This window comes from Carcharhinus amblyrhynchos, chromosome 23 (assembly GCF_965287045.1).
Source record: "Carcharhinus amblyrhynchos chromosome 23, sCarAmb.v2.hapA, whole genome shotgun sequence".
Taxonomy (NCBI): Eukaryota; Metazoa; Chordata; class Chondrichthyes; order Carcharhiniformes; family Carcharhinidae; genus Carcharhinus; species Carcharhinus amblyrhynchos.
In genome coordinates this window covers 522,791-538,831 of record NC_137346.1, presented here as the reverse complement: position 1 = coordinate 538,831, position 16,041 = coordinate 522,791, and the positions used below count along the sequence as shown (strand labels likewise).

General features: G+C 43.9%; 1 protein-coding gene across 1 annotated transcript in view; it reads right to left on the bottom strand.

Moving 5' to 3' along the window:
* LOC145357389 (uncharacterized) overlaps nt 1–16,041 on the bottom strand; it is a 160,690-nt gene that overhangs the window by 123,051 nt on the left and 21,598 nt on the right. The window contains exon 7 of the mRNA XM_080210708.1: nt 89–200. Within this exon, the coding sequence (XP_080066834.1) occupies nt 89–200 (112 nt within the window). The remainder of the gene's footprint in view (nt 1–88; nt 201–16,041) is intronic.

The window sequence follows — 16,041 nt, the reverse complement described above, 5'->3', positions numbered from 1 at the left end:
AGAGACAGCATCAGCCACTTCAGGGGAAGAAAAGCAGAAAGAAATATGAGAATATGTGCATGAATCATTCATCCAAGTTTGGCAGTACCTGCTGGCTCAGCATAGATGTTTTCAATTATATCCGATACTTCTTTGTCCTTTTCATTAAGCAGGTTTGCCACTTCTTCAATACAAGCTTCACGTCCTGAGCTGCTGGAGACCTGCAGAATACAGCAAATAAATACACCATGCAGCTCAGAGCCCTGGTTCAGTTCAGTCAGCTATGACTATAAGATGTAATATGATCATACATTTGAATGCATCAAATCCTGGCAACAAAGTAATCCTAGTACTAGATAAGTCAAGCAAGAGCAGAGCAGTTTGCAAGGGAAGTCTTGATTAAACTGCATTTACTTCAATGTAAGAGGCCTCACGGGCAAGGCAGATGAATTCAGGGCATGTATGGGTTATGGGGATTGGGATATCATTTCTGAGGGTTCGTCCACTGGGTCTATGTGGGTAGAACTGAAAAAAAAAGGGAGAAATCACTTTGAAAGGGGTTGTACAACAAGCCCCCAAATAATTAATAGGAAATTGAGGAGCGAATATGTAAGGAGATTATAAATAGCGCTAAGAAAAATAGGGTGGTAATAGTAGGGGACTTTAACTTTTCCAATGTTGACTGGGACAGCCATAGCATTAGGTGCTTGGACGGAGAAAAATTTGTTGAGTGTATTCAGCAGGAATTTCTCATTCAGTATGTTAATGGTCTGACTAGAAAAGGGATAAAACCTGACCTTCTCTTGGAAAATAAGGGAGGGCTGGTGACAGAAGTATTAGGGAGGGATCACTTTGGGACCAGTGACCATAATGCCATTAGTTTTAAGATGGCTATGCAGAACGATAGGCCTTGCCCAAAAGTTAAAATTCTAAATTGCGCCAAGGCCAATTTTGATGGTACTAAACAGGGGCATTTAAAAGTTGATTGGGGGAGTCTGTTGGCAGACAAAGAGATAGCTGGTAAGTGGGAGACTTTCAAAAGTGCGTTAATCAGGCTTCAGTGTTTTAGAGTGAAGGGCAAGGCTGGTAGAAGTAGGGAACCCTGGATGACTCAGGTTATTAAGTCCTTGGTCAAGAAAAGGAGGCACATGACATGCATAGGCAGCTGGGATCAAGTGGATGCCTTGAAGAGTATAGAGAGTGATGGGGTAGAGTTAAGAGAGAAATCAGGGCAAAAAGGGAACACAAGATTGCTTTGGCAAATAGCGCAAAGGAGAACCCAAAGAGCTTCTACAAATACATAATAGGAAAAAGAGTAACTAGGGAGAGAGTAGGACCTCTTAAGGATCAACAAGGTTATCTATATGCAGATTCACAAGAGATAAGTGAGATCCTATATGAATATTTCTCATCCGTTTTATTGTTGAGAAAGGCATGGATGTTAGGGAACTTGGGGAAATAAATAGTGGTTTCTTGGAGGAGTGTACATATTATAGAGAAGGAGGTGTTGGACGTTTTAAAGCACATCAAGGTAGATAAATCCCAGGACCTGTATCCCAGGACATTGTGGGAAACTAGGGAGAAAATTGCAGGTCCACTAGCAGAGATATCTGAATCATTGACAGCTACAGGTGAGGTGTCTGAAGATTGGAGAGTGGTAAATGTTGTGCCTTTGTTTAAGAAGGGCTGTAGAGAAAAGCCTAGGAACTACAGGCTGGTGAGTCTAACATCTGTAGTGGGTATTTTTTAGAAGGTATTCTGAGACACAGAATCCACAAACATTCAGAGAGGCAAGGACTGATGAGGGACAGGGAGCATGGCTTTGAATGGAAAATCATGTCTCACAAATTTGATTGAATATTTTGAAGGGGTAACCAAGAAGATAGATGAGAGCAGTGCAGTTGATGGTGTCTACAAAGGACTTTAGCAAGGCCTTTGACAAGGTACAGCATGGTAGATTGTTGTACAAGGTTAAATTTCACAGGATCCAGGGTGAGGTAGTCAAATGGATACAAACTTGGCTTGATGATAGAAGACAGAGGGTGGTTGTAAGGGTTGTTTTTCCAAACTGGAGCCTGTGACCAGCGGTATGCTTCAGGGATTGGTCCACTGCTATTTGTCATTTGTATGAATGATTTGGATGAGAATTTAGGAGGCACAGTTAGCAAATTTGCAGATGACACCAAGATTAGTGGCATAGTGGTCAGTGAAGAAGATCGTCTAGGATTGCAGTCGCAAAAACCTAGCCTGCAGGTGCAGCAGGTGGTCAGGAAGGCTAATGGGATGCCAGCCTTCATAGCGAGGGGGATTGAATATAAAAGTAGGAAGGTCTTGCTGCAGCTGTATAGGGCATTGGTGAGGCCGCAGCTGGAGTACTGTGTGCAGTTTTGGTGGCCGTACTTACGCAAGGATATTCTGGCCTTGGAGGGAGTGCAGAGGAGGTTTACTAGGCTGATACCGGAGTTGAGGGGGTTGAGCTATGAGGAGAGGCTGAATAAACTAGGCTTGTACTCGTTAGAGATCTCATTGAGACATATAAGATGATGAATGGGATGGATAGGATAGATGTGGAGAGACTCTTCCCGCTCAGAAAGGACAGTAGCACTAGGAGGCACAGCCTCAAGATAAAGGGGGGGCGGTTTAGAACGGAGTTGAGGAGGAACTTCTTCACTCAAAGGGTGGTGAATCTCTGGAATTCTCTGCCCGTTGAGGTGGTGGAGGCTGCCTCGCTAAATATTTTTAAGACGCGGGTTGATGGGTTTTTGATAAGCGAGGGGATTAAGGGTTATGGGGAGAGGGCGGGAATGTGGAACTGAGCCACGACAGATCAGCCATGATCTTATTGAATGGCGGGGCAGGCTCGAAGGGCTAGATGGCCTACTCCTGCTCCTATTTCTTATGTTCTTATGCAACAGGATCTTGATCAATTGGTCCCCAGTGGGCCTATGAATGGCAGATGGAGTTTAATTTAGATAAATGCAAGATGATGCATTGTGGTAGATCGAACCAGAGCAGGACTTACTCAGTTAATGGTAGGGTGTTGGAGAGAGTTATAGAACAAAAGAGATCCATGGAGTTACGTGGAGTTAGTGGAGTGGAGTCACAGGTGGACAGGGTGGTGAAGGCAGCATTCAGCATACTTGGTTTCATTGGTCAGAACATTGAATACAGGAGTTGGGACGTCTTGTTGAAGTTGTACAAGACATTGGTAAGGCCACGCTTGGAATACTGTGTATAGTTCTGGTCACCTTGTGTACAGAAAGGACATTTAACTAGAAAGAGTGCAGGAAAGATTTACTAGGATGCTACTGGGACTTGATGGTTTGAGTTATAAGGAGAGACTAGATAGACTGGGGCTTTTTCCCTAGAGCGTAGGAGACTTAGGGGTGATCTTATAAATGTCTTTAAAATAATGAGGGGCACAGATCAGCTAGATGGACAACATCTTTTCCCAAAGATAGGGAAGTCTTAAAGTAGAGGGCATAGATTTAAGGTGAGGGGGGAAAAATACAAAAGGGTCCAGAGCAGCAGATTTTTTCCCCACACAGAGAGTGGTGAGTGTCTGGAAAATGCCTTCTGAAAGTCTAAATAAACCACATCTATTGGTTCTCCTCAGTTAACTCTTATTAGTTACATCCTCAAAACATTCCAATAGATTCATCAAGCATGATTTCCCTTTTGTAAATCCATACTGACTGTCTGATTATACCACTGCCTTCCAAATGCTGAGTTATGAAATCCTTGATAATAGACTCTAGCAACCTCCCCAGTATCAACGTTAGGCTCAACGGTCTATAGTTTCCTGTTTGCTCTCTACCTCCCTTTTTGAATAGCAGGCTTACATTAGCTACCCTCCAATCGGTACGGACTATTCCAGAGTCCAAAGAATCCCATCAATTTCCCCAAAACCATTTCTCTACTAATGCTGAATTGCCTCAGCTCCTCACTAAAACATGTTTCTTTCCGCACTTCCACTACATTATTCATGTCTTCCTTCATGAAGACTGAAGCAAATTGCAAATTTACTTTCTTTCTTAATTTTAACTTCTTAATTTCTAGGCCGTTTCTGTATTCACCGTAATGAATTCTCCTGTTTTTGACCGTAAGGGGCCTACATTTGCTTTTGTCAATCTTTTTACATACCCATAGAAACATTTACAGTCAGTTTTTATGTTCCCGCTAGCTCACTTTCATACTCGTTTTTCCCATCTTAATCAATCCCTTGGTCTTCCTTTGCTGAATTTTAACCTGCTCCCAATCCTCAGGCCTATTGCTTTTTCTTGCCAATTTGTATGCTTCTTCCTCGAATCTGATACTGTTTCTAATTTCCCTTGTAAGACCTGGTTTGGCCACAATTCCCTTCCCACTCTTGCACCAAACAGAATCTGGAGTTGATCAAGTCGTTCTTTGAATGCCTGCCATTGCCTGTCCAATGTCTTTCCTTTCAGTAATGTTTCCCAGTCCATCGTGGCCAATTCATGCCTCACATCATCATAGTTCCCTTTATTGATATTCACGACGCTGGTCTCAGAATCAACTTCATCACTATCCACCAGGTCCTGGTCCCTCCATACTGACGCTATAGTTAAAAAGTCCACCAACACCTCTACCTTCTCAGGAGGCTAAGGAAGTTCGGCATGTCCACTACAACTCTCACCAACTCTTACATATGCACCATAGAAAGAATCTTTTCTGTTGTATCACATCTTGGTGTGGCTCCTATTCTGCCCAAGACCGCAAGAAACCACAAAGGGCCGTGAACGATGCCTAGTCTATCACGCAAACCAACCAGCCATTCATTTACTCTATCTACACTTCCCACTTCGTCATAAAAGCAGCCAGCATAATCAACAACCCCAAGCACCACAAACATACTCTATTCCACCTTCTTCCGTTGAGAAAAAGATGTAAAAGTCTGATATCACGTACCAACCAATTCAAAAGAACAGCTTTTTCACTGCTGCCATCAGACTTTTGAATGGACCTAACTTTTATTAAGCCGACTTTTCTCTAAATCTTAGCTATGACTGTAACACTATATTCTGCACCCTCTCCTTTTCTTCTCCCCTATATACTCTATGAATGGTACTTTGCACATTGATGTAATTGCGCATCTATATGAATGGTCAGAGACTAAAATACAAACCCAACCCAATATACTTGGAAGTCATCTTAAATGGACTCCAGGATCCGCAGTATTTTGCCTTTGTTATAGTACAGTACACTTGTCTGGCATAGGTCATGATTCACACATCTTGTTGACATTCAACTGAATGCAAAAATGCACTTTGTAACTGTAACACGATTCCCCTGGCTTCCTGCCCTCACAAACAAAACTCCCTCAAACACTCGCTGACTGATGAAAACCCACAAGTTGGTTCAAAACATCTGTGATGCGCCTGACATACCACACCACAATAATATATTCAACCCAACTTCCGTCGAGGTGCCCCATATAGAGGAATCATCCTGAGCGACGTCTATCAGCAGACATCTTTTGGACTAAGAAATGGGAAACATGGAAAGTCTTTAATAAGCTGCTTGTGACAAGCCCCACATGTCAAATGGCAGACTTTAATCTATCACAGCAGAATGATCCTTGTTTAACAGGTTCAGGACAAGTCAGGGCCCCTGTACAGTCAACCTCCACTGCCAGGGCCTCAGTACAAATCCTTTATGCACTTGTGGAGAGATACAAACGATTCTGCACATTACTGAGGAGTACAGACTAAGTGACAGAATAATCACCTCAAATTCAACTAATGAGGAGGTGATCGCTTCGCTCTGTGAATTTGCAATTCGTTAAATAAAACAAGCAATGAATTGTATATCCATTCTTTAATGTTGCATTATGCATCACGTGTTTAATTTAACTCAGTTTCGCTGAACTTTAGTTTTGTAATGCTAACCACAGGAAACCAACTAGCTGACATCTGCTCAGTATGTTCCATGGCAGCTGCTAATATTAAATCCCAGTTGACAGCAGTGCAGTCAAGTGAGTAAAACGTCATATCATCCCAGTTCATGTTGGTTTTCTCCTGACATTAACTGGATGCTATGATGTGTTCACTCTAGGGACAACTGTAACTCATTTATGCAAGCATGGGACTATACTTTAGATAAAATTGCATCATCCCAATTACCAGCTCATCATTGCTGGTTCACATCCAAATAAATTTGGTTTATGATTGAATGGCACCTATTTCAGACTCATTTATTGACTACAGCTCAGCCTTCAACACCATTATTCCTATGAAACACATGACCAAACTCCATGGCCTGGGGCTCAGCACCTCCCTCTGTGTCTGGATCCTGAACTTCCTAACTCACAGACTGTAATCAGTAAGGATAGGCAACAACACCTCCTCCACGATCATCCTCAACACCAGTGCCCTACAAGGCTGCGTCCTCAGTCCCCTACAATACTCCTTATACGCCATGACAGTGTAGCCAAGTTCCCCTTCAACTCGATTTTCAAGTTTGCTGATGACACCACTGTTCAGATCTCAAACAATGACGAGACATGGTACAGCAATGAGATAGAGAATCTGGTGAACTGGTGTGATGATAATAATAAGAAATAGGAAATAGGAAATCTCTCCCTCAATGTCAATAAAATGAAGGAAACAGTCATTGACTTCAAGAAGCGTAGTGAAGAACATGCCACTATTTACATCAATGGGGATGAAGTAGAAATGGTTGAAAGCTTCAGGTTTTTAGGTGTTTTTAGATCACCAACAACCTGTCCTGGTCCCCCCATGCCAACACTATAGTTAAGAAAGCCCACTGTTGCCTCTACTTTCTCAGGTGATTAAGAAAATTTGGCATGTCCGCTACGACACTCACCAATTTTTATAGATGCACCATAGAAAGTGTTCATTCTGGTTGTATCACAGCTCTGTATGACTCATCTTGTTTCTTTAGGACCACAGTACTGTACTGATTACAATACTTCACACCTCCTGCAGTTATATCGTTAAGTTGTAACATTCTTTTCACTCAGGTCCAAATCCTCAGCTCTTTGTAAGTTTATAACTCAGATTTAGTGCTTCGCGTGCAATGCTGAATATCACAACAATAATTATGGTAATAGTAATAATGTGACAGAAAGCAGTTGGGGCCAAAACAGTACGTTTTAAAGGAGTTAGACATAGCTCTTACCCAAGACCGCAAGAAACCAGAAAAGGTCATGAATGAAACCCAGAATATCATGCCAGCCTCTCATCCATCTGTCTTTGCTTCCCGCTGCCTCAGAAAAGCAGCCAGCATAATTAAGGACCCCACGCACCCCGGACATTCTCTCTTCCTCCTTCTTCCATTGGGAAAAAAATAGAAAAGTCTAACGTCATGTACCAACCAACTCAAGAAAAGCTTCAGCCATCAAACTTTTGAATGGACCTACCTCGCACTAAGTTGGTCTTTCGCTACACCCTAGTTATGACTGTAACACTACATTGTGCATCATCTCTTTTCCTTCTGTACGAATGGCATGTGTTGTCTGCATAGCATGCAAGAAACATTACTTTTCACTGTATACTATTACATGCGACAATAATAAATCAAATCAAAATGTTTAAGGGGTGATGCAATTAAACTGTTTTAACACAAGGGATTTAGTCAGTCGTCGAAAAAAAAACACTCATATTCTAGTGGGGGAATCCAGAACCAGGGAAACAACCTCATGATTAAAACTAGGTCCTTTAAGAATACAAACAGGAAGCACTTTTCCACAAAAACTGTTGTGGAAATCTGGAATTCTGTCTCTAAACATAACAAATGCTGGGAGGTTCAACTGAAATTTTCAAGAATGGGATCAACATATTTTAGTTAGTTATGAAGATGATAGGATGAAATTGAGCACAAAGTAACAACGACCTATAAAATGGCATTTGGCTATGAGTGAAAAGATAAAATTCGAAATAAAGATAAATCCACTAAACTGGAAAAGAGAGGGGGCACTGCAGAGAGGTTGATGAGGGATTTGAGCACTGTGGTCACAGATGGAGAGCTAGAAACATAGAAAATAGGAGGAGGCCCTTCAGCCCTTCATACCTGCTTCACCATTCAAACTGATCATGGCTGATCATCTACCTCAACAGTCTGATCCCACTAATCCCCCAAATCCTTTGATCCCCTTTGCCCCAGGAGCTATATCTAACTGTTTTGGCCTCAACTGCTTTCTGTTGTATTATTGTTACTATTAACATAATTATCATTGTGATATTCAGCATTGCACACAAAGCACTAAATCTGAATTATAAACTTACAAAGAGCTGAGGATTTGGATCCGAGTGAAAATAATGTTACAACTTAACGATATAACGGCAGGAGATGTGAAATAAGTATTTTAATCAGTACAGTACTATGGTCCTAAATAGACAAGAGTTACAAGAAGGGTCCTTACCTAAAAACTGACATTACCCCTTGATCCTAATTTCTCTTAAATTGCTGGATATATGATGGCTTTGTGGTCTCCCTAAACAAAGACAGCAATAGAAAGGTTGGGGGGTGGGAATCAAATTGAAGTGACTGGGAGAAAGGAGGTTAGCTCACAAGTAGAGAAAGCTTGTCGACAGTGTGAGAGGGAGGATAGGCAGGTGATAGAGAAGGGGAGCACTCAGACCGAAGGTTTGAGATGCGTCTATTTTAACACAAGGAGTGTTGTGAACAAAGTGGATGAGCTTAGAGCGTGGATCACTACTTGGAAATGTGATGTGGTGGCCATTACAGAGACTTGGATGACTCCGACAGGACTGGATACTTCAAGTGCCAGGTTTCAGATGTTTCAGAAGGGATAGGGAGGGATCATTAATTTTACTGGGTGTTTTCTATAGGCCGCCCAATATTAACAGGGATGTTGAGGAGCAGATTGGGAAACAGATCCTGGAAAGGTGTAATAATAGTAGAGTTGTTGTGATGGGAGATTTTAATTTCCCAAATATTGATTGGAATCTCCCTAGGGTAAGGGGTTTATAGAACATAGAACATTACAGCGCAGAAAAGGCCCTTCAGCCCACGATGTTGCGCCGACCAGTTAAAAAGCAATGACCCTCTAACCTAAACCAATCCCTTGCCATCCATAAACCTATCCACAGATCTCTTAAATGCCCCCAAACTAGGCGCATTTACAACTGCAGCAGGCAGGGCATTCCAATCCCTCACCACCCTCTGGGTAAAGAACCTACCTCTGACATCCGTCCTATAACTACCACCCCTTAATTTAAAGCTATGCCCCCTCGTGCTAGCTTTCTCCATCTGAGGAAAAAGGCCATCACTGTCCACCCTATCTAAACCTCTAATCATCTTATATGTTTCAATAAGGTCCCCTCGTAGCCGCCTTCTTTCTAACGAAAACAACCTCAAATCCCTCAGTCTCTCCTCATAGGACCTCCCCTCCATACCAGGCAACATCCTGGTAAACCTCCTCTGCACCCTCTCCAAAGCCTCCACATCCTTCCTATAATGTGGGGACCAGAACTGCACACAATACTCCAAGTGCGGACGCACCAGAGTTTTGTACAGTTGCAACATGACGCTGCGGCTCCTAAATTCAATCCCCCTACCAATAAACGCCAAGACACCGTATGCCTTCCTAACAACCTTATCTACTTGATTTCCAACTTTCAGGGATCTATGTACACATACACCTAGATCCCTCTGTTCATCCACACTATTCAGAGTCCAACCGTTAGCCCTATACTCTACACATCTGTTATTCCTGCCAAAGTGAATTACCTCACACTTTTCCACATTAAACTCCATCCGGCACCTCTCGGCCCAGCTCTGCAACTTGTCCAAGTCTCCCTGTAAACTATGACATCCTTCCTCACTATCTACCACACCTCCGACTTTGGTGTCATCAGCAAATTTACTAATCCACCCAACTATACCCTCATCCAGATCATTTATGAAAATTACAAACAGCAGTGGCCCCAAAACAGATCCCTGAGGCACACCACTTGTAACCGAACTCCATGACGAATACTTACCATCAACCACCACCCTCTGTCTCCTGTCTGCGAGCCAATTCCTGATCCAATTACCTAAATCACCCTCAATCCCATACATCTGCATTTTCTGCAGAAGCCTTCCATGGTGAACCTTATCAAACGCCTTACTAAAGTCCATATATACCACGTCAACTGCCTTACCCCCATCCACCTCTTTGGTCACTTTCTCAAAAAACTCAATAAGGTTAGTAAGGCACGACCTACCCTCCACAAAACCGTGCTGACTATCTCCAATCAATCCATTACTCTCTAAATAACTATAAATCCTATCCCTAATAATTTTTTCTAAAACCTTGCCCACAACAGAAGTAAGACTCACTGGTCTATAATTCCCGGGGAAGTCTCTGTTCCCCTTCTTAAACAATGGGACAACATTCGCTATCCTCCAATCTTCTGGCACTATACCTGTGACCAACGACGACCTGAAGATCAGAGCCAGAGGCTCTGCAATCGCCTCTCTTGCCTCCCAGAGAATCCTAGGGTAAATCCCGTCCGGCCCAGGGAACTTATCTATTTTCAAACCCTCAAGAATATCTAGCACATCCTCCTTATCAACTGCAATACTGTCCAGTTTACAACCCTGTAACCCAGTGCTCTCCACAGCTACATTTATGTCCCCCTGCGTGAATACCGAAGAGAAATATTGGTTCAATGCCTCTCCAATCTCTTCTGGTTCCACACATAACTTCCCTCTGCTGTCTATAACTGGCCCTAATCTTGCCCTAACCAATCTTCTGTTCTTAACATATCTATAGAACGCCTTAGGATTCTCCTTAATCCTATCAGCCAAAGTCTTCTCATGTCCTCTTTTAGCCCTTCTTAACTTACTCTTTAACTCCCTCCTAGCCAATCTAAAGCTTTCTAGTGCACTACCTGAGCCCTCAAGTCTCATCCGGACATAAGCCTCCTTTTCTTTTTAACCAGCGAATCAACTTTTTTAGTGCACCACGGTTCCCTAGCTCGACCATTTCCTCCTTGCCTGACAGGGACATACATATCAAGGACTCGCAGTAGCTGCTCCTTGAAAAAACTCCACATTTCGGATGTTCCCAGGCCCTGTAGTCTCCTAGTCCAACCTATGCTTCCTAATTCTCTCCAAATAGCCTCATAATTACCCTTCCCCCAGCTAAAACTACTGACCCGAGGTTCAGGCCTATCCCTTTCCATCACTAAGGTGAACGTAACCAAATTGTGGTCACCGTCACCAAAATGCACACCAACTTCCAAGTCTAGCACCTGGTCTGGCTCATTTCCCAGCACCAAATCCAATATAGTCTCACCTCTAGTTGGCCTATCTACATACTGAGTCAAAAAACCTTCCTGCACGCTTTGTACAAAAACTGACCCCTCTAATGAGCTCGAGCTATAGCTATTCCAATCAATATTAGTAAAGTTAAAGTCCCCCATAACAATTACCATATTACTTTCACTCCTATCCAGGATCGTCTCTGCAATCCTTTCCTCAACCTCTCTAGAACTTTTAGGAGGTCTATAAAAGACTCCCAACAGGGTGACCTCTCCTCTCCTATTTCTAATCTCAGCCCATACTACCTCAACAGACAAGTCCTTATCAAACTTCCTCTCTGACACTGATACAATCCTTGACTAATAATGCTACCCCTCCCCCCCTTCTACCTCCTTCTCTACTCCGACTGAAGCATTTGAATCCCGGAACCTGCAACAACCATTCCTGACCCTGCTCTATCCATGTCTCTGAAATGGCCACAACATCAAAGTCCCAGGTACTGATCCACGCTGCAAGTTCATCCACTTTATTGCGAATACTCCTCGCATTAAAGTATACGCATTTCAAACCCAGCTCCGCTCCACCCCCACGATGCCGTGCATTGCAGTCCCCATCTATGCCCCCCTCACTTTCATCCCCGCCACTCAGGATCCCACCCCCCCTCTGAATCAGTTTAAACCCCGCTGCATAGCCTTTGCAAATTTTCCCCCCCAAGATATTGGTTCCCCTCTGATTCAGGTGTAGACCATCACTATTGTAGAGGTCCCACCTTCCCCAGAATGAGCCCCAATTGCTCAAGAACCTGAACCCCTCCCTCCTGCACCATCCCCTCAGCCACGAGTTCAAACTTTCCCTCTCTCTGTTCTGCTCTAAACTATCCCGTGGCACAGGCAAGAGTCCCGAGATAACCACTCTGTCTGACTTGGCCTTAAGTTTCCACCCCAACTCCATAAATTTCTGCTTAATATCCCCTTCCCTTAACCTCCCTATGTCATGCGCCCCCACATGAACTATGACTTGGGGTTGATCTCCCTCTCCCTTAAGAGTCCTGAACACCCTCTCTGAAACATCCCGTACCCCAGCCCCTGGGAGGTAACACACCAGCCCTGAGTCCCTACCATTACTTCTGACTCTCCTATCCGTCCCCCTAACTGTGGAGTCCCCAATCACCAGGCCCAATCTTTTACATCCCCTAACCACCTGAGCCTTCACAACAGGCTCACCCCCAGAAACCTGCTCCCTTTGGCTATCTCCAGTTGATTCCTCCTCAACTGTAGCCTCCAGGACAGAAAACCTATTTTGGAGGGGAACAGCCCTAGGGGATTGTCCCCCCAATTGCTTCTTTCCCCTCTTCCTAGCAGTTGCCCAAGGCTCATTTCTAGGAGTGACTATCTCCTTGTAACTCCTATCGATGTCCACCTCAGCCTCCCGAATTATCCGGAGTTCCTCCAATTCCAACTCCAGCTCCTTAACACGCTCCTCCAGAAGCTGCAAGTGTACACACTTCCTGCAGGTAAAATCAGCAGAAACACTACTGGTGTCCCTCACCACATACATACCGCAGGAGGTGCAGCTTACTGCCTGAACTGCCATCTCTGAAACAATTTCCAGCAGAAAAAAAACTTCCCACACACTTATAATTAGGTTAGAGGAGGTGGGAGGGTGGGATTCTCTACCAGTGTAGAGGATCGGGTATCCTCTCTGTGCCAATTTATAGGGTCAGAGACCCGGAAAAAAACTACAAATGCCGGTAAGCGTCCTAGTGACGACTTCCGGTTTCTAACTAAATTTAAAAAAAAGGAAAAAAAAAACACTGCTACTCGCGACTTTAACTAGAAATAGAAGTTAAAAATTTAAACAAGAAAATGTACCTTACTCGCGACCTCCACACACGCCCAAAAATCGCTGCCTCTCGGTGCTGCTCCACAGGAACAATGGGGTTTAGATGGGGAGGAGTTTGTTAGGTGTGTTCAGGAGGGTTTCTTGACACAGTATGTGGATAAGCCTACAAGAGGAGAGGCTGTACTTAATTTGGTATTGGGAAATGAACCTGGTCAGGTGCCAGATCTCTGTGGCAGAGCATTTTGGAGACAGTGATCATAATTCTCTCTCATTTACACTAGCACTGGAGAGAGATAGGATCAGACAAGTTAGGAAAGTGTTTAATTGGAGTAAGGGGAATTATGAGGCTATCAGGCAGGAAATTGGAGGCTTAAATTGGAAGGAGGTTTTCTCAGGGAAATGTACAGAAGAAATGTGGCAAATTTTCAGGGAATATTTGTCTGGAGTTCTGCATAGCAACGTTCCAGTGAGACAGGAAAGTTATGGTACATTACAGGAACCGTGGTGTACAAAGGCTGTAATAAATCTAGTCAAGAAGAAAAGAAAAACTTACAAAAGGTTCAGAGAGCTTGGTAATGTTAGAGATCTGGAAGAGTACAGAACGTAGAACACTACAGCACAAACAGGCCCTTCAGTCCACAAGTTGTGTTGATCATATCCCTACCTACCAGGTCTATCTATAACCCTCAATCCCATTAAATTCCACGTACTCATACAGAAGTCTCTTAAAAGACCCCAACGAGTTCGCCTCCACCATCACTGACAGCAGCCGATTCCACTTACTCACCATCCTCAGTGAAAAACTTACCCGACATCTCCTTTGTACCTACTCCCCAGCACCTTGAACCTGTGTCCTCTCGTAGCGACCATTTCAACCCTGGGAAATAGCCTCCGAGAATCCACCCTATCTATACCTCTCAACATCTTATAAACTCCTATCAGGACGCCTCTCATCCTTTGTCTCTCCAGGGAGAAAAGATCTAGCTCCCTCAACTTATCCTCATAAGACATGCCACCCAATCCAGGCAACATCCTTGTAAATCTCCTCTGCACCCTTTCAATAGGTTCCACATCCTTCTTGTAGTGAGGCGACCAGAACTGCGCACAGTACTCAAGTGGGGTCTGACAAGGGTCTTATAAAGTTGCAGCGTTATCTCCGGACTCCTAAACTCAATCCCTCAATTAATGAAGGCTAGTACACCATATCCCTTCTTAACTACATCCTCCACCTGCGAGGCCGATTTAAGAGTCCTATGGACCCGGACCCCAAGGTCCTTCTGATCCTCATGTAGTATACAGCTAATAGGAAGGATCTTGAGAAGGAAATTAGGAGAGCCAGAAGGGGTCATGAGAAACCCCAAGGCATTCTACAAGTACGTGAAGAGCAAGAGGATAAGACGTGAAAGAATAGGACCTTTCAAGTACGATAGTCAGAAAGTTTATATGGAGCTGGAAGAAATAGCAGAGGTACTTAGAACAAAGAACAACCCAGCACAGGAAACAGGCCCTTCGGCCCAACGAGCCCACGCTGCCGCATCCTCCTACACCTAATCTGCCCTGCGTGTCTGCGAGTGGAACCCCTAACTTAGCCAGATTCAGGGGAGAATAGTGTCAATACTTAATGAATACTTTATTACAGTATTCACTATGGAAAAGGATCTTGGTGCTGCAAGTGCAGACTTGCAGCAGACTAAAAAGCTTGAGCGTGTAGACATTAAGAAAGAGGATGTGTTGGAGCTTTTGAAAGGCATCAAGTTAGATAAATTGCCGGGACCGGATGGGACATATCCCAAGCTACTCTGGAAGGCAAGGGAGGCGATTGCTGAGCCTCTGGTGATGATCTTTGCATCATCAATGGAGACAGGAGACGTTCCACAGGATTGCGGATGTTGTTCCTTTATTCAAGAAAGGGAGTAGAGATTCTGATCAATAAGGGAATTAAGGGTTATGAGGAGCAGGTGGCTAAGTGGAACTGAACCACTGCAAGATCAGCCATGATCTTATTGAATGGTGGGGCAGGCTCGAGGGCTAGGTGGCCTACTCCTGCTCCTATTTCTTATGTTCTTATAGCCCTGGAAATTATAGATCAGTGAGTCTAACCTCAGTGGTTGGTAAGTTGATGGAGAAGATCCTGAGAGGCAGGATTTATGAACATCTGGAGAGGTACAGTATGATTAAGAATAGTCAGCACGGCTTTGTCAAAGGCAGATCATGCCTTATGAGCCTGATTGAATCTTTTGAGAACGTGCCTAAACACATTGATGAAGGAAGAGTAGTAGATGTGGTTATTATGGACTTCAGCAAGGTGTTTGATAAGGTGTTCCATGCAAGGCTTATTGAGAAAGTGAGGGGGCATGGGATCCAAGGGGACATTACTTTGTGGATCCAGAACTGGCTTGCCCACAGAAGGCAAAGAGTGGTTGTACATGGGTCTTTTTCTGCATGGAGGTCAGTCACCAGTGCAGTGCCCCAGGGATCTGTTCTGGGACCCTTGCTCTTTGGTTTTTATAAATGACCTGGATGAAGAAGTGGAGGGATGGGTTGGTAAGTTTGCTGATGACACAAAAGGTTGGAGGTGTTATGAATAGTGTGGAGGGATGTCAGAAGTTGCAGCGAGACGTTGTTAGGATGCAAGACTGGGTGGAGAAGTGGCAGATGGAGTTCAACCCAGATAAGTGTGAAGTGGTTCATTTTGGCAGGGTCAAATAGGATGGCAGAATATAATATTAATGGTAGGACTCTTGGCAGTGTGAAAGATCAGAAGGATCTTGGGGTCCGAGTTCATAGGACGCTCAAAGCAGCTGCGCAGGTTGAAGCTGTGGTTAAGGCGGCGTATGGCCTTCATCAATCGAGGAATTGAGTTTAGGAGTCAAGAGATAATGTTGCAGCTATATAGGACCCTGATTAGACCCTACTTGGAATACTGTGCTCAGTTCTGGTCACCTCATTACAGAAAGAATGTGG